The sequence below is a fragment of the Rattus rattus genome, chromosome 15 (genome assembly GCF_011064425.1).
Source record: "Rattus rattus isolate New Zealand chromosome 15, Rrattus_CSIRO_v1, whole genome shotgun sequence".
NCBI classification, from domain to species: domain Eukaryota; kingdom Metazoa; phylum Chordata; class Mammalia; order Rodentia; family Muridae; genus Rattus; species Rattus rattus.
This window is the reverse complement of record NC_046168.1, coordinates 66693369-66712437: the sequence shown is the minus strand read 5'-3', so window position 1 is coordinate 66712437 and position 19069 is coordinate 66693369. Positions and strand designations below refer to the sequence as shown.

Below are 19069 nucleotides of genomic sequence, written 5' to 3'. Positions count from 1 at the left end.
GCCAGTCTAAACTCTCCTCCATCGATACTGACCCCAGAGTTTCCATATAACATCACATTTGAGGGTGCTAAAGTCCCCTATACAAACTTGATGAACACCGATTAAATAGCATAAGGTGGGACAGGCTCTGTGACCTTTTGGACTTAGCCCTCATGCAGTCTCTGTGGGAACAGAGTCTCCATGGCCTCAAGGTTCCTACCCCAGTGACGCCCATTCACTGTCTTCCATTCATTCAGCAAGCACTAACCTCGGTGTTAGTTTGAAGGGACATTTTAGATTTAACAGTAGGTCCTGACCAAATCAAGAAGAGATTATTACCAGGGTAGCTCAAAGCAAGAGCACTTGTCTGGCCTGTGGTAGGCTTGGCCCTCCACATTGAGGAGAAAGAAGGAAAAATGAACAACTCCCCCACACCCCAAACCAAACACAGGACAACCGGGTGTTTTTCAGCTCAGGGGTGAACCCTTAGAAAGGACATGCTTTGGCTTGGGGAGAGAGAAGCAGAGCCTAGCGTTCTATTTAGGGAGGGTTCCCTAATATGGTTTAACACTGAACCAGTTCGCAAGGACTGAGAGCAAAGAGCAAGCCTAGCTGGAAGCTCCCAGAGAAATGGGGATCTACAAAGAACCAAAGTGTGGGACCAATCACATGAGCTTTGCGGAAGGTAGCGAGTCCTCGGCCCCGTGGGGATGACACTGAGAGGCTAAGCCCAGTCATGTGACAAAAAATGTCTGACCTAAAGAACTGTGAAATAAGAAACAGATGTTTCAAGTTGCCAGGAGTCAGCAACTGATTACGGAGAAACGGGATGGATAACTCTACGGAGTGTCTGCTGAGGAAGTCAAACATTTGTGGCTCCTTCCTCTTCATACGACAATAATTTCAAAAGGCCAATCTCCACTATCCTGTGGTGCTAGGAATCAAACCCAAGACCTTATCCGTGTCAAGCCAGTTCTCCCTCTCTCTCCTCCATTATTCTCATAAAAGAGAGACAGGAGAAGGTGGTCAAAGAGACAGCCATAGAGAAGAACTATACTGAACTGACCCCTGCAGGATGACCTCGGGAAAGCCCCGAGTGCTCCCTACATCTGAATCTGTTTTGTACAAAATTGGGAGGCAGGGTCCCTGAGATGCCTCTCACAGAACTCCCCATGGGTCTTATGGATCAAAACCCAGTTTCCCCTCTAACACTCTGCACCTCCAAATACAACTTGTTCTCAGTGGCTTTTATTTGTCACCTGCTGGGCAAAGATTTCTTGTTATGTGCAGCCTACACCTCGGCCAACAGTGAGGCACAGAGCTGCAGGACTGTGCTGGAAGGCACCGTGAACGCCCACCCCTTCTTACAGCACTGTTGAGGGAAATGGTGGCCAGATAGGGACTAAACCAGGACTGCTTGTCTCTGGCACCCAGACCAAGGCTCTCTGTCTTTCTTTTTTTTTTTTTGGTTCTTTTTTTTTTTTTCCGGAGCTGGGGACCGAACCCAGGGCCTTGCCCTTCCTAGGCAAGCGCTCTACCACTGAGCTAAATCCCCAACCCGCTCTCTGTCTTTCAGTGAAAGAAAAGACTCTACAATTAACATACATTTGTCTAAGGGTGCAGTTAACTCCCAAATTATCACCGCATATTCAAAGAAGAATTCTACCCATGACTCAAGACCTCGGAGAACAAGCGTTCTTGAAAAGATCCTACTTTACTTTTGTTGTAAAAGTCAGAATTGCTCGGCTAGCCTGAACCCTGGGTTTGGCTGTTTTTTCCCTTCAGTTATTCTTCCCTCTGCCACAAACAGCCCCGCCCCCACACCTCCTGCAGGAACTGTGCTGTTTTGCTTAACGGAACTATTTATTTCCTCCTTGGAGAATAGATTTCTTTGAAACTTGCTGGGAGATCATTTTACACATGTGCCTTCTCAGGAGTGTTTCCTATCACCACATAGGAAACATCCATGTTGGGGCTCCATTGGAGGCTCCCGAGGGACTGAAGTGAAGAGAGAAGGGAGGGGAACGGGAGAGTAAAGGGCAGGCAGGCTGGAGCCACACCGACATCATCCCCTCCATTCTTCCCACAATGCAGTTGTCCATCTAGGGAATTAGATGAAATAACTGGTTCCCATTTGACCCCGGACAGATTTCCTCGGACGATGCTGGTGCGAACCGCCTTTAAGAATTCTGCAAAAGAACCTAAATTCTTTGCTACTCACTCACAAATTCACCTTAATTTTGCTCAATCAAATAGGAAAGCCACCTTAAAGAGGCCCGGGCATCATTTAACTGATCTAATTCAAGTTATAAAAATTTTAATCTAACAAAAGGAGTCACCTGACAGAAATGTGAAGAAAATAATGCTTACATTTAAAGTTTACTCAAGGCATAGATAAGACTTAATGATGCGTTCTCAATGAACATTTGTACACTGTGCAAAAAAACCCTTAGGTTATCTTATCCAATAGCAAATTGTTTAAATATTTATTATTAATTAGTATTAGTGTATTATTATGTGTACACACACGCGCGTGCATATGTGTTGTGTATGGCTATAGCACACGGATGAGGTCACATGGAGGTCAGAGGACAAGTTGAGGTTCTCTCCTACTCTGTGGATCCTGGGGATCAAACCCAGGCTGTCTGGCGTGGCAGCAAATACCTTCACCTGATGAGTCACCTCACCAGGCCACCAACCTTGTCTTTTATCAGGATTTCGTTTACAAAGTGATAACACACTCAGAGCTACAACTAAATCAGTCATCAGCTTTGAGACGTAAGGAGTTTTTCTGGAGCTGCAAGAAGTAATTGGCCAGCACATGAACACTTTTGAAGCCCAGTCCCACCCCAAAACAAAATGAAATAAAATAATATAAAAAGATCAGTGATGGGCTGTTTCATGCTTTGTTACACCCACATGTCTAGTGTCAGGGCTTACGATTGGCCATTGCTTGGGTGCTTGTGACCGACCCATGTGGCATTTGTTACACTTATGATATATATAAAATGGGTCGCCTGCTGACTCCCAAACTGGCCTTCGGAGAAACACTCACCATCAATTCTGTCCACCATGACCGTATGGCAAATGGAAAGCAAAAAGAAGAACTGTCGTACTTCCGGCTCTTTTCCTGACTGGATTTGCTCAATAAGATAATGGTCATAAAATGCAAGCTTCCCATCAGCAAATTCATTCCAGCTAAAGTCCACTAGCTGAAAGAAATGGAGAAGGACATTAATAAAAGCTATAGCCCATTCTTTTTTATTTTTATTTTTCTGAGTTTGACTGTTTTGACTACATGTATGTGTATGGACCATGTGCATGTCAGATTCCCATGGAGGCCAGAAGTGGGTGAGAAGGTGTCTGATCTTTTGGAGTTACCCACGGTTGTAGGCTGCTTGCTGTGTGAGTGCCGGAAGTGAACCTGGGTTCTCTGAAAGAGCAGAAATTGCTTCTACCTGCCCAACCATCTCCTCTGTCCCAAGTTTTAGGAAGCTTTTGTTTAAAACAAAAGGCACAGAAGTGAGCTGATTTGTATCTCCCTCATGGGTACGTTGGCATTCCAACCCTTGGCCCCTGTGAATGTGACTTTATTCCACAAATGTAATCGAGTTAAGATGCGGTCACGTGTATCATGGTGGTAGACCAGATGTCCAGATAAGAGGCAAACACAGACAGAGCCAAATACATGAGGGGAAAGAACCCACTTGATGACAGGAGCAGAGACGGGAGCCTGGTGCCTACAAGCCAGGATCATTGGCAGCTACCACAAGCTAGGGAGAATCCATGAAGGAGGTTCCTCTAAAATTTTTGGAGGGACCAATATCTGGATTCCAGTCTCTAGAACTGTGGGAAGATAAGTTTCTTCTGCTTTATACCCCAGTCTGAGGCAGATCATTCTGGCAGTCTGAGGAAAGAAACACAATTAAACAGCCGCTTTACCAGGGCTACTCACCTCTATTTTGCTGTGGCTGTGTTGAGAAGCATCTCGATGGTCTCCTAAGAAACAAACAGGGTAAAACAAGTTGAGTCTCTGTGTGTAGAGCCTCCTACCTGGAGTACCTGATGCTACCCTTGGTTTTTGGATGGTTCTGGGGTAAATAATCAATTTTTTATGAGTTTGGGCAAATGACAAAATAGAAGACTATTAGACCCAGGCACTGATGATGGGGTTCCTAGACGCTAAGCACTTGGTAGGCTGAAGTAGTTTCACCATGAATCAAGGCTAGTCTGGGTTCTGGGGTGAAATCCTGTCTCAAAAACTAGCTAAGTAAATATAAAAATAATTCTAAGAATGAAGAATATGGTGGAAACCATTGTGTGGCTGGCAAAGACTAAATTATTTACTATCTGACTCTTCACAGGGAAAGGTGACCAAATACTGACCAAGAGTTGTTTCAAATACAGGTACTTGTTCCACTCTACTCTCCCAGGACCAGAATGGAGTCCTTTGTTGTGTTTTAGTCTGCCATGGTGACAAATTCCCCAACCCCATAGTGTCCTACCTTCCTTGGTGATGAGGAAACTCATACATACTATACATTTTTCTAAAGGGAAAAATATACGGGTGTATTTTTTTTTTTAAAAAGTCAAAACATTAAAATCTATATTTTAAGGCAATATTAACTTTAATACTGTTCATGTGTGCGAAGAATGCTTCAGAAAGCAGGAAGGAAATAAACTATACACTATACCACTTTCTACTGCACAACTTGGTCATTCTCAGTGTGTTCACCTTGTGCAATTATCACCACAAGACTGTTTTTATCTTGATAACTGAGCTCTAACATCATACACCGACTTATTATTGCCCTACAGAAACCTTGGCAACCAGTACCCATCTTTGTTCCTGTGACTTTGATTATTCTAGATGAAATCATACGGCACCTACTTTCGTGAGTGTGTGTATCACTTAACACGATGCCCCAAGGGCTCACTTACGTTACAGCACAGTTCATTCATTTCTTCATTCATAGACACTTGTGTTGTTCCTACTCTTTGCCAAATATGAATAGTGCTGCTATGAACATGGGTAAGCATTGTATCTCCTGGTGTAAGCATAGTGTTACTCTGCACAGTGTAAAGATCTCTTTGTATTATTCAAATGCTGACTTCTCTGCCCCCAAATTTAGTTACAGGCAGACATGGCATTGTAACGCTTATCCTAAGAATCTCCAGGTCTCAATGTTCTGTGTAAACATTGTTCCCATTTATTCTCTGATTTGTCCATAAAAGCTGATCAGCCAATGACTGAACAGGGGAGAGAGAATAGGGACAGACTTCCTATTCCAGCCAGGAGAGAGGAGAGGATCTGGCCATGACCGAGGGGTCCAGGAGACACCATGGGAAAACACCCGGAGAGCCAAACCAATACGAATATGCAAGCGTGTTGGGGATTTTGGATGGGAGGGAATCCAGATTAGCTTAAAGAAATAGAACAGATTAGTAATTGCTCAGCTTTTGTGCCGTTAAACTTATTAAATAAATCTTATAGTCTCTATCTCATTTATTTGGGAGCCAGCCAGGTTAGAGAAAAAATAATCGCTTTTAAAATTGCAGTAACATCCTTGGGTCCTTGTTTTCAAATCTTTCGAACACAAATTATTCCTAGATGCAGAATTGTGAGACCATGTGGCAATTCAGTTTTAAATTTTTTGAGGGGGTGTTTATTTTTAATTGTTGAGATCTCTCTCTCTCTCTCTCTCTCTCTCTCTCTCTCTCTCTCTCTGTGTGTGTGTGTGTGTGTGTGTGTGTGTGTGTGTGTGTGTGTGTGTGTGTGTCTGTCTGTCTGTCCCCAACAGCACCCACTTTTCTTTGGCAGATGGACTCTACACAGGGAGAGCACCAACAGCCACGGGAAGGCAGGCTCTGCTCCAGAAAGCACCCAAGGAATGCTGCTTCTACCCCTATACAACAACCACTCCTGTTACTTCAGACCCTAAACATAACTGAGCCTAGTAGGTGAAAGAATGTCTTTGGGGTCGCTCTGCAGAGACAATAACCCAGGCTTCAAGTGCACTTACAAAGATGATGTGCTCTGACTGGCCCACCTCAGAGCCGTCACTCACCATAGATGGTCCCGTTGATGCAGCATTTCTTGAAGGTCATGATGTTTTGGGTGAGAGTCCCCGTCTTGTCAGAGAAGATGTAATGGATCTGCCCTAGCTGCTCATTCAGTGTGGTAGTCCTCGACTTGGCAGGAGTGTCCTTCTCAGCGTAGTACATCTGCAGGTCCCAGTTGATGAAATGACTCTGTCCCAGACGGATCACTTCCACACTAGGACAGAAGAAGGCTTCCGTGGTGAGCAGAGGTGGGGGATGGGCAGGGAATGGGTTCTGCTCTCCCTGTGCACATGGGAATGAATGGCTTATCTACTGCTTTGTTTTGGAAGTTAGTGTCCAGTCCTGTGGTGGTCAATCATTCTTTTAAAAAAAGATTTATTTTATTTAATTATGTGTGCGTGTGTTTTATTTAATTGTGTGTGTGTGTGTGTGTGTGTGTGTGTGTGTGCGCGCGTGTGCGCTTGTGGGAGAGCAGGTGTGCTCACAAGGACAAAAAGGGGTTGTATCTTCCAGGAGCTGAAGTTACAGGAGTCTGTGAGTCGCCCAACTTGGATGCTGGGAATCACGCTCAGTTCCTCTGCAAGAGCATATGTGCTCTTAACTGCTAGGCCGTCCCTCCAGCCGGACAGTTAATCATGATCATTTCACTTGACAGGATTTTATAATTCCCTAGGAGACACACCTCTTGTTGGGGCCATGGGAGTGTTTCTAAGAGAGGTTTACCTGAAGTAGGAGGGCCCCATAGGGTAACCCGGGGTCCCCAGACTGAACCAAAAGAAGAAAGTGAACTGGGTTTCAGTATCTGGCTGTTTTCCTGATTGTGGGTAGAATGTGACCAGCTGCTTCATACTCCCGCCACCATGCTTTCTCCAGCATGTACCCAAATCATGAACCCAAATGAATTAAATTAATTAATTAATTAATTAATCCTTCCTTCCTTAAGTTTCTTTAACAGACATTGTTATACCAATGGGGAAAGTGACTAACATTACCCTCCCCCAGCCCATCATCAGCATAACAGTACTGAGAGGTGGGGCTTTTCTGTGTGTGATGGGTGGGTCGGAAGGGCAAATAGCTCACAAATGACATTAGTGCCTGCATTAAAGAAGCCAGAGGGAGCTCGGTGCCTCTTTTGCCAGGAGTTAATGCAAGAAGAGGTCATCTGTGACACAAGGGTGACTTCTCACCACTTACCAAGAACGCTGCCCTTGATCGTTGACCCTCCAGCCTCCTGAACTACGTACGAAATGTAAAAAGCTCTACTGTTTTGAAGTCACCTGGCTTAGAAGCCACACTGGGATCCCCTGACCAAAAACATATCTCACTTCAGGCTCAGTGACACTAGAACAGAGCCACAGAGACAATCACCTCACTCTTTCTCCCATTGCCCCTCACAGCTGGGGACAGCTAGGTTACGTCCACCCATGCAAAGTGACCTATGGTCCCCTAGGTGATATACCATGATGGGTCAATTGAACGGAGTCTTAGTAACAATCGCCTTAGTAGCTTACCATGCTGTGGGAAAAGCGTGATCGCTTCCTAAATTCTTAGAATGGAGGTATCCTAAGAGGATCGTGTTTATCTTAAGACTTAGCTGTAAGAAGACCATTTATATTCCCAGCAACTGCTGAGTGGGCCATGAATGGCTGCACAGCAAGTCCTATGGATGGGAATAACTCTCTCCCTCCTCAAGGACAGTCCTACTTGGTGCTCGACACTGCGAACAAAGCCGAATCCCTGACGTAAGCATCAGCACCCAACCCAACGAAAACAACCCAGCAAATACGACTCGCAGAGGCTGTACACACTCTGCAGGAAATGAAAGCAGGCAGGAGACAGAGACCAACAGGAAGGAGAAGTGTCCATTAAGGTCAGGGGGAGACAGAGGCCATGGGGTAACACCTGAGGCAAGGTCTGAAGAAAATGAAAGAGTACCGGAAATCAGGCGCAGTACCATGTGCTTGTAGTCCCAGCCCTGGGGTGGCGGAGGCTAAAAGGGTTGCTATAAGCTCAAGGCCGGCCTGTTTTGAATGAAGAATTCCAGGCCAGGGGTATAAAAGAAAGGCTCTATTACAACAAACAAACAAACCAACAAACAAACAGGGCTGAGAAAATTACTCAGTTGGTAAAGTGAACTTGAGGACCCATACAGTGATTGATGTAAGCCTCTAATCCAGCATTGGGTAAGCACTGGGAGGTGTGCCCAGGAGGCTCTCCAGTGCTTACCCATCAGTCAGTCTGCCCAAGGTGGTGAGAGCTGCAGGTCAGTAAGGGATCTGGTCTTAAAATGGACCAGCAACAGCAACGCACTGTGTGCTGGTACGCTTGCTCTCATGCGTCTGCATCGGAAGGCCAGGGGTCAACACCAGGGTCTTCCTCTACTGCTCTCCGTCTTGTATCTCGAGATAGGGTCCACTTGCTGGCCAATGAGCCCCGGGATCTGCCTGTCTCCTGTGCACCCTACCGCCATTCCTCTCCCTGAAGACCTGGGGTTACAGATGTACACAAGCAAAACCAACTTCTATGTGGGCATCCAAACTCATCTTCTTCTTGCTTGTGCAATAAGGGCTTTGCCTGCTGAGCCTTCTCCTTAGCACTGCCATGCCATCTTGGTTTCTTGTAAAGTGGCTACAGGACAGATGGCAGCGCCAGGGATTTACTTCCAACTCAGAGGATATCAGTAATGGCGCATATGTTAAAAACCAAATAAAATCAAAAACCAAAAGGAACACACATGTAATAAAGTTTGAATTAAGTAAAAGCTTCTTTTTAAAAAAAATTTTTTTATCTAATGCATGTGAGACACATCTTCAGACACACCAGAAGAGGACATAGGATTCCACTGAGCCACCGGAATTGAACTCAGGACCTCTGGAAGAATAGCCAGTGCTCTTAACCACTGGGCCCTCTCTCCAGCTACAAGCAAAAGCTTCTAATGGTACCTGAGTGTCAGGTCCCAGGTGCCTCTGGGCTGTTGTTCATTGGGGTCATGACTGACTGATTACAACGTCTACAATGTCTCCTCCAAAGGTCTCAAAGTCAATAATTGTAAACTTTGATGTGAGAGGAAGAAGAAGGAGAAAAAAGAGGATTATAAGTCAGAAAGCTGTGACCTTGACCTTTTGTTGGGATTGGGGTTAGCACTGCACAGAGAAACAGTGTTTGGAGAGGCTGAAGGGGTGCAGGGGACACCTTTCCTACCAGGAGGTAGTGGCAGGAAGCAGGGGCCTGGCAGGCCAGCAAAGCCCAAGCAACAGCAATAAAGAAGGTTCTATTAAGAGCACAGAGGGGCTCTGGAAGAGGAAGGATTTTCCCATGGCATTCTGAATCTCTAACCTTCTCTCAGAGTCTCTTTGAACCCCATGCTTTGGAACCCACTGAAAAGGACTTACCAAGCAAATGACTGTCACCTTTGACCATGGGACGTCACTGACCGTATCTGCCCAGAGGACAAGATAGGAAGTGCCTGGCACAGGGTAGATACTCAAAGTTCATGCCCTTCCCCTATCTCACCCTCAATTCCAAACAAAATGGAACTGATTTTCTTCTTCCTTTTGACCTTTGAAATGATTATTGGTAAACATGAAGGTGCCCCACTGGGAAAAGACACAACATTTTTGCTTGAAAGCAAGAGACCAAGAAGAGGCCACGCTTACCTGACATAGAGAGAGATGGGCACCATGGTGTTCAATACAATGATGTAGCCCCAGAAATTCAGGAAGCCCCGGTAGGATGGTGTGGCATTTTCTCCATCATAGAGGTACCAGGAATAATTGCCAATTTGTGCTTCCCAATACGCGTGACCAATGGCAAGGCCGGCGGAAACCAGGATGAGGACAATAATGATCTAGAAGACATGTATGTAAAGCAGAATTTCCAACACCATACATTTCACAGATTCTAATAGATTTTAAGGCTAGGTTTTCTTCCCAAAATAACATTTTAAAAGAAGAGCTGATGTCTTATATTCAATCCTTGAAGTCATTTATATGACAAGAGCAGCCTCTCAGCTATTGTCACTTTGAACAATAGCATACTGTTTGTGATGTTACTTCACCTTAGCATGAAGCAACTTCAAAGAATTCTAAATCGAGGGGTTTATACAAAGTACTAGATGCAACTTATTTTGTTTCTTTCTTTTATTTTTTCCTTTCCTTCTCCTCTTCTCCTTCTCCTCCTCCTCCTCCTTCTCTCTCTCTCTCTCTCTCTCTCTCTCTCTCTCTCTCATCTTTGAGAAAGGTTCTCATGTAGCCCATGTGCCCCCCCTGAACCCCCTATATACTAGAGGATGACTATAGCTGTTCTGATCTGCCTGCCTCCACTTTCTGGGTGTAGGGAATAAAGGCATGTGTACTACATTCTGTTTATGAGGCAGAGGGGGTTCATTCATGCTAGACAAATTCCTTACCGATTGAACCATATTGCTAGCCCTGCTCTGTTTGCTGACACAGGCTTTACTGGGTAATGCAGGCAGGCTCTGATCGTTCCATCCTGTCTTAGTTGCCAAATACTGTGAATATAGGAATGGGCCCTACCCCCTACCCCTTGAAAGGCAGGGAAAAAAATTACCCGTATTTGGGTAATTATTTATACAGGCTCAATGTTATAGAAGTTGTGTGACATCATAAATGCATTGGTTTGAATGACAAAATGTCCCCAATAGGCTCATGTATTTGAACATTTGGTCCCTGGTTGGTGGTGCTGTTTGAGAAGCTGGTGAAACGTGTAAGAGGTGGGGCCTTGCTGGAGGGAGAAAATCATTAACGATGGGTCTTGAGGTTTTATAGCTTGGCTTCACTTCCTGTTCCCTGTCGCTGGTTCTTGATTGCCAGGCCCAAAGTTTCTTTGACTAGGTGATGTCTTACTAAATAAGTGACAGATTCTATTCACCAGGAACCATGAGCCAAAAACAAAACAAAACAAAACAAAACAAAACAAAAAAACAACCCATCCCTTCCCCTCTAAGTCGCTCTTAGTCATGGTAGTCATGGTATTTTATCACAGCAACAGAACGGTAACTAATACACCAGATAAGACGGTCTAAGGTACAATAGATACCAAGTTATGGAGCTAAGAAGCATATATCAATGGGACAAAAAAATTCAAGTCAGCCTGGGCTATATAGCAAGACCCTGTCTCAATCCTCCCCGCCCCCAATTTTCATAGAAATATCTATCTAGCCACAGTAGTCATTTCCAGGGAAACATAGAGTTCTAAGCATAGACTCTCCAGGGCCTTTTTGAAATGAAGGGGACCAGAGGAGAGGCAGTGATCATCTGAGTGCTTGCTTTGTGACGGTTACAGTGACAGTAGAGATGAGCATTCCAAGTCCAAGAGCTGTTTTCATAAAATTGGGGGGCGGGTACTCAGATTACTTTACTACTTTAATGTGTCTGTAAATACGCACACACTTGAACAAATCATCTATGCAATCTGTAGAGCTTCTGCGCTCAGGTTGAAGTGAGTATCTGAAAAGCAGTTCTCCTTAGGAAGTGGGACTGCTTAGACCCAGATCCCAGAGCACGCAGAACAGAGTTAATACCACGGCCCAAGCCTACTCTCCCTTGGCTGGCATATGGAAAGTTAGGTTTAGGGAGAGTTTCCCAGCTTCTTATTTCTGATTCTCCTGTTAACAGTTGTTCTCAACCTTCTAAACGCCGTGACCCTTTAATACAGCTCATCGTGTTGGGGTGGCCCCTAACAATAAAGTTAATTTCAATGCTACTTCATATTCAATGCTACTTCATAACTGTGATTTTTGCTACCGTTATGAGCTGTAATGTAAATATCTGACCTGCAACCCCTGTGAAGGGTGGTTTGACGCCCTTAAAGGGATCTCCACCTACAGGTTGAGAACAACTGTCCTAGAAGAATAGCTCGCTGTGCCCGTTTGGGCAAAGAATACCTTTTATGCATTTCTACAGTAAGTCTAGAATTTGGAGCATGGCAGGCGAGTGAAGCCCATATACCAAGCTCCCAACTAAAAGAGTCTCTAAGGAGCTCTGCTGTAGACAGCAGGGAGTGGATAGAGCTACACATTGCTGATGTTGAAACTGAGTGCCTGCAAACGAAACCAACTTCCTCTAGATACGCCTCGTGAGCCTTCTGCTTATTCTGTAATCTTCTGTCACAGCGAGACACAGGCGTGAACACCAAACCCGGGGAGTCTTCCAAATTTTGAGGCTGGGTATAGCTTTGAAGACTCTCAAGAACCCTTCTTGCTAACCTTAAAATATAAACATACACTTGCATTGATGATAACTACCCTCATGGAAAGCTAACAGCAATGAAGCCCTCTCTATAGTTCCTAGACTTCTAACAATCCTGGCAAGAGGGGAAATATTTTAAAAAGAACTGTTTGCGCCCCCTCCCTTTGGCTATCAGTCTATTGAAACAATGGTCCCCATGGAATTGAAAATCTTCCAGGAATCCAATGCTGGCTGATGGGAGAGGCTGAAGCCTGGTGCCAGCCAGAGGATTGGAACTGGAACTCAGAACATGATGGACCAGTGATGGGTAGGACCCCAATGCAATCAGGACATCTTCCTTTCGTACACTTCTTCCTTTCTAGTTGAGATTAAACTTCATGCCAGGACCCTGATGATGCTGTTTCTCTTCCCAGTGTGGCTGCATTGAATAAATTTCCTTTCTCTGTTTTTAATTAGTACTTGCCTGTTTCATTGACCTAATGAGCTTGGGTAGCCAGGTCTAGCTTATTGAGAATGCCAGGGCCAAGATTCTGACCCTAACAACTCCAGTAAGGTCCTCAGTGTAATATTCCTGGTTTTTAAGTAATCAATAGTCAACCATGAAAACACCCAGGAACAGCCTCTGAATTTTCTCTCCCTGAGGGGGCTCTCTTGCTTAAAGTGTGAAATTTCTCAGAAAAGGCTGGGGAGTCCCTTTACATCCATCCCGTTAGTCTTGGGGTATCTAGGACTCTTTGCACTCCAAATAAAGATGTAAGATTACCTCGAGTTAGAAAAGCACACATCAAATCTAGAGCAAAAGATAGTGGTCTACACTCCCATCTACCAGAATAAAAATGAATACCGTGTACACCATGTAGTTCATCAAGTAATCGATTTTAGTTCTTTTAAATCTGGTTTTCCCACTATTCTTCATTATCTTCGTGTCAGCACCTAAGAAGGGAAAATTCAGTGTGATTAGTAGTTGCACAATTCAATTAATAAACATGTCGATAAAATTACCCTTTCTGTGATTTTGATGTGGAAAGAACAGAAAAAGCTTTTTCCTACCACTGATTGATGACCAACACTTCTGGTATGGCTACCTAGTTCCAGTTGGCTCTGACATGGCAGTCCTCCTGCCTCGGTCTCCTGAGTGAGGGGATAATGAGCCTGGACCACTATGCCCTGCTCTTTCTTTAAACTGTAAGAACTTGAAGCACATTCAGGAAGTACCTGCAAAAATGACCAACCCATGGCAGACATCGGTGTTCCTAATCACGCAGCCCCGTAACAGGATTTTATCAGCATCCAAAGGAAAACTTTGGTTCCTCCAAAAGAGCGTTCCCGTGAACTTGTCTAACCGGTTGTTTGGTTCTTCACATTCGATGAAACCTTTTCCAGAAGGTAGAACTCACGTCAGTCAAATACAAATGCATGGCTTGGGCCATGGAGACCGAACAAAAACAACCAGAATTTAACCCAAAGTAAGGTAGGCTCTGTACAAACCATCAAACGTCGCCAAGTTATCTTCTATTTGGAGATACTGGTCTGTGATTTCCAGGGCCATTTTGAACTTCAAATTGGTTTCTCTACAGAGAGAGGGAGGTGGGTAAAATTAAAGGAACACTATTCGGAACTCAAAAGACCAAAAAGAAAATCTCACAGAGCAACATTCTGCCTGTTTAGGGGTGAACGAAGCATAATCATTAGTCTCTTCTATTTTCAGTCTAATTGTGAGTTTAGATGGGCCAGTCTGATGCTGGAGCAAGACTATAAACCTAAGACTTGTCACGCCCTTTCGCTGCATGCCACTGTGCCCGTTAAGACAAAATACAGCCTTCTTTTCACGTGCACTTCTTGCCCCCAAACCTGGTCCACAGCATGCAGGACACGACGACTGTATGTGGGACAGACCCAGTGCAGACAGCCTTTTGTCAATATATTTACTTTCTAGAGCAGATAATTGGATGTGTTTCAAAAATGGCAACTCTAGCCAGGAGAGGAGGTGGTAAGTATGTTTAGGCTGCACCAGCCACAGCCCAAAGGAAGGCAAATGGGGGTACTCTGCAGGAGTGCTAGGCTGCCTTCTCAGGATTGGTCAGGAACAAGGGAGTCTCCACTCCTTAGGAAGCTGACTGATGATCCCACCTCTGCCATTCAGTTCTGACAAGGCCTGATGGGGCTTCCTGTCACTTGAAAGTTTTGGACTTTCTCAGCACTGGGAATAAGGGCTGTGCCCACTCTAAGATTGGACAATCAACCAGGCAGAACTGCAGGGCAAGCAAGGCCAGTTTTCCCCTCCTATGGTTCTAGCTCTCCATAAAGCCATGGGGTCCGTAGCTGGGGTATGAAAAACAGGGGCCACAGGGAGCAGAGCTGTGACTGTCACTTTTCCTTCCTATGTGACCTCCACCAGGCTACTCCATCTCCCTGGGCCTTAGCTTCCTTGTGTGATAATAATTACATAGTTGTCAAAATGTCCTCTCATGTGGTGAAGTACTCAATAAATCTACTGAAAATTGCTATAAAAACCCCCAGCGTTTTATTCTAAAAATGAGAAGAGAATTCAAAAATTTCAATTGGCAAAGAACCTAGTCTCTTTTCTTTGTTTTTGTTTTTGTTTTTGTTTTTTTTTGTTCGGAGCTGGGGACCGAACCCAGGGCCTTGCGCTTCCTAGGCAAGCGCTCTACCACTGAGCTAAATCCCCAACCCCTTAGTAGTTTTTTTGTTTTTTTGTTTTTTGTTTTTGTTTGTTTTTGTTTCCTAGTCTCTTTTCTAAAGATATAATTGTATCTGTGGTCGCTTCTCAGCAGTCTACAAGGAACTCAGGTATGTGGTCTTAACGGGAGGTGGGGAACAGCTCCAGTTTATAGAGAGAGGGAGTCAGTCCGCTGTGGACCTGTCAGACTACAGCTGAGGCAAAGGCCAATTCGCAGGGCTTCCTACCCAGAATGCATGTTCCCTTCCTGGCCACCTTTGGAATAGGTCCACCTGAGATACACTCACCCGTCAAGCTCAGCCGTTTCTACATAGCAGAGGCTGTTAGGCTCTGAGCTGGACAATAGCAGAATGTCGGCCTGTCGAAAACAAAAAGACACCTGCCACACAGTGTCCCCCGGGGTAGAAGGAACATGGTGTGGAGAGTGGGGAGGTCTGGTGGGAGGCTGGGGTGAAGGTGGGGATAGGGTGGGGGACAAGATGGGGTGGGTATGCATGAGCAGAAGCAGAGGAGGAGTAGAAGCCATTCCCTTACTGGAATAAAATCATTCTTCTTCAGACGGATGACGTCTCCAACCTGGATATCTTTCCACTTGATGATTTTGAACCTGAGGATCAAAAATAAGGACAATTTGGGTTTTTAAGTTTTAGGCCAGGGAATTCTCATTCTTCCTGGGTGTCAAAGATTCTCAAATAAATGTACCAATCACAGGAGAGGGTTTGCTCCAAGCTTTCCCTTCCACTGATGCCACAGGGGTTGCCTCAACCTGTTGGGAGGCACCGGAGTACTGTGCTGCGTTCTTTTCACCATGCTCCATGTGGGGAAGAAGCCACTTCAACATGCGGTGGGGACAGTGGCCACCTTCTCCCTGTGTTCACGGCTTGCTATTCCTCCCTGTTTTCTGTCTGTTTGTTTGTTTCTTTCTCTGTCACTCATCACTTGCTTAGAACCACGTGATTCCCCACAGGTCACCAAGAATCCCCACAGACTTTAACTCTCACAGGGGTCCTCGCCTTTAAATTCCACAGGGTATCTCCCTGTCTAATGCATCAATGTGTGAAAGGCTTCAGACTATAGTCCTCCGCCTCAAAGGCTTTCTTCATGCATCCAAAGGGTCTGCCAGCTCCCAGTTTTCTAAACCCGGGTTTGCTCTTCCCTAGGAAGTCATGTAACTGAATGTAGGGGTTTACAACTTTTGGCGACAGTAACAGATTTATGAGTATACAAAAAAATCCCCTCAAAATTCAAGATCAAATGCTTAAGGAGCCTGAGGTGTTTCTGGGAGCGTTCATTCATGCTATGGTATGAAACTCCACTGAGGCCATGGTTCTGCCAATGAGCACTGGCCAGAACACGTCAGTCCAGGTTCAAGGGGATGACTGCTTGTTAATGACTGTGAGTGGGTTCATTGCACACATAAGTGGTTTCCGTTCTTATAGAGACATAACCGTTTAATTGTGGAAAACAAAGACTTCAATATTTCCTGCCATATTCTTCAGAAAGATAGTACATCTTTGTACTATATTATGCTAGAATGCTTGATTTTAAAAATTGCTGGAAGGGAATTATTGAGAATCAAATATGACGGGATGGAGAGATTGCTCAGTGGTTAAGAGCACTGCCTGCTCTTCCAGAGGTCCTGAGGTCAATTCCTAGCAACCACATAGTGGCTCACAACCATCTGTAATGGGATCTGATGCCTCTTACTGTGTGTCTGAAAACAGTTACAATGTACTCATATAAATAAAATAAATAGATCCTCAAAAAACAAGAATCAAATATGACACATAAAGTGTCATAATGAAAGTCATTACTTCATATAGTAACCCAAAAGATAATTTAAAAATTTGCTGCTTTTGAGTTGCTTACTTGAATTTTGTGAACAAACAAAGAAAGAAAAAACAGCAGCAAAACAAAAAAAAAATTATATAAGTTCTGGCTTGGGATGAGGATAGAATTTGCAACAGTCCCTGCAGTGGCTTTCAGCTTACTTCCGCCATTTGTCCTATGCATTTATGGTTCAGAGTTGCCAACAATGAGGATTCAAAAATATCAAAATACTGGTCAGCTGAAAAGGGTTGAAGCTATTCTAAGTCCTGCAGGTCAAATGTTCATCCAAGACTTAATTCTTCACGTAAAAATGAACAGGCACAATTATTAGTATGAAAATGTACGTTTATCCTTAATAGACGATCAAATTATATTAATATCAAAGATTCATCATAAAATAAAATTTTTAATGACTTATTATCAGACAATGATTGATTTGTAGGCATATTTGGTACACCCAAGCTTTTATAAAAATTTCTCAGGCAAAAAAAAAAAAAAAAAAAAAAAAAATTTCTCAGGCGAAAAAGGAGGCCTGGGTGGTGAAAGTTTCAGATACCCAGTAGTAGTGGCCATGACAACCCTACAGTAACCAGTAAACCAGTAAGCTGTTTCCTGAACACAGACATTTAACTACTATGTTGCCCACCCATGAGTTCACAAACAACAGAACACTGGATATTTAGGATCAAGTTTCTCCAATTTGTAAGAATTTAAATTCCCAACTTTAAATTCAGAATTTTGAAAAATAAACTCAGCTTATCACTCAATAAAATGAAATTCCAAGGGCTCGAGATGTCACTTGGAGACACAGTGTAGGTTTAGGGTATATAAGTTCCCTGTTTCAAGCCTCAACACCAAAAATAATAATAAAAGTAACAAACAGATAAATGAACAATGACCAACAAGACAGAAAGAAGAGAGACATTTATACTTTATTTTATATTATAATATTGCTTAAATTATGACTTAGAAATGTATGTGTTGATCCCAAATTACAAAGGGACACATAGGTAACTTTTACGTCCCAACTCTGGGAACATCAGAGGCCATTCTGTTGGGCTGACTGATGTGACAGTTTTCTTGGAGGAGGCTTCCGGGTCCTACCTCACTGACACCTCATGTTCATGTGTGCTTGATTTGTTGTTAAGGCCTGCCAGATCCAAGGCCCTGCTGGAGATGTTCCTCAGCTCCAAGCTCAGTGCAGCTGAGACCTTGTGCGTGTGCATGTGTGTATGCATGTGTGTGTGCATGTGCGTGTGCATGTGTGTTCATGTAGGCAACGTGTGCATGGTAGGCAAGCTCTCTACTCTGAGTTTTCCCCCTAGCTTCAGAGCTGCCCATTACCAGGGATGGCAAAGAATTCACTCCTTCCACCCCACCCCCCGCCCCATTCACAATATTGACTCTAAGTGTTTCCTGAGGTAACTTCCATCCATTCATTTATTTACAAGGAGGAAAAAAAAAAAACCTTTGTCAACATTTACAACTTGGTGGCATCTATTTTGAGCTAAACGCAGTGGATATGTGGCTTTGGCTGTAAATTGAATTATTTTCCTAACTGTGGACACACTAGTCTTTTGAGTTGGGCTTTCATTCCTCTTTTTAGCCCTTGACTTTGGAGCCCTTTCTTGAGGATCTTGCTCACAAAGCAACTCATTGCTGGTCTTTCAGTTGGTAGACTTGGCTAGAGTTGACTTTATTCTGTGTTCCTTGAACAGGAGTCTATTGAACTCTTTCTGCCTGTTAGATGTACCCTAAACAGTGAGGTGGGATGAACCAGGAGGTTAGATACCTACAAAAGTAATTCTAATGCAATTCATATCATAAAGGGACGGGTATTAATGTTCTTCTGAAAGTGGAGGGGAGGAAGAAGTCACTTTAGATGGCAAATTAGGAAAGATATTGGGGGGCAGCCTGCATGAGCAAATCCATGAAGGGGATACATCTGAGAATGGCGGAGGCAGATACAGTGCACCAGAGGAAGCCGGCTATGTAAGAGTTGCATATTCTGGTAGAACAAGTCCAATAAACAACTACATATGTTCCAATCTGAGCACATAATCACAGCCCTGAAGGAGGGGTGACTTTCTCTTTATCAGGGATGACTCTCTATTAAAATTTTAATGTACTCAGGCTCAGTCAGTAAAGTACTTGCAATACAATCTTGAGGACCAGAGTTCGATCCCCAGAATCCGTGCAAAAAGCCAGGAATGCCAGGAAGTACATGCTTGTAATCCCAGGCTAGGGACGTGGCGATAGCCAGACCCCTGAGCTTGCTTCCCAGATA

The 19069-nt window shown here is 44.2% G+C and overlaps 1 protein-coding gene across 1 annotated transcript in view; it reads right to left on the bottom strand.

Annotated features, from left to right (window-relative positions):
- Nucleotides 1-19069, bottom strand: part of Atp8b1 (ATPase phospholipid transporting 8B1) — a 135545-nt gene that overhangs the window by 32009 nt on the left and 84467 nt on the right. The window contains exons 7-15 of the mRNA XM_032885539.1: nt 15487-15559; nt 15240-15310; nt 13740-13822; nt 13467-13625; nt 13096-13184; nt 9699-9889; nt 6048-6256; nt 3935-3978; nt 3035-3191 (exon numbers count right to left, since the gene is read on the bottom strand). Coding sequence (XP_032741430.1) covers nt 3035-3191; nt 3935-3978; nt 6048-6256; nt 9699-9889; nt 13096-13184; nt 13467-13625; nt 13740-13822; nt 15240-15310; nt 15487-15559 — 1076 coding nt within the window. The remainder of the gene's footprint in view (nt 1-3034; nt 3192-3934; nt 3979-6047; nt 6257-9698; nt 9890-13095; nt 13185-13466; nt 13626-13739; nt 13823-15239; nt 15311-15486; nt 15560-19069) is intronic.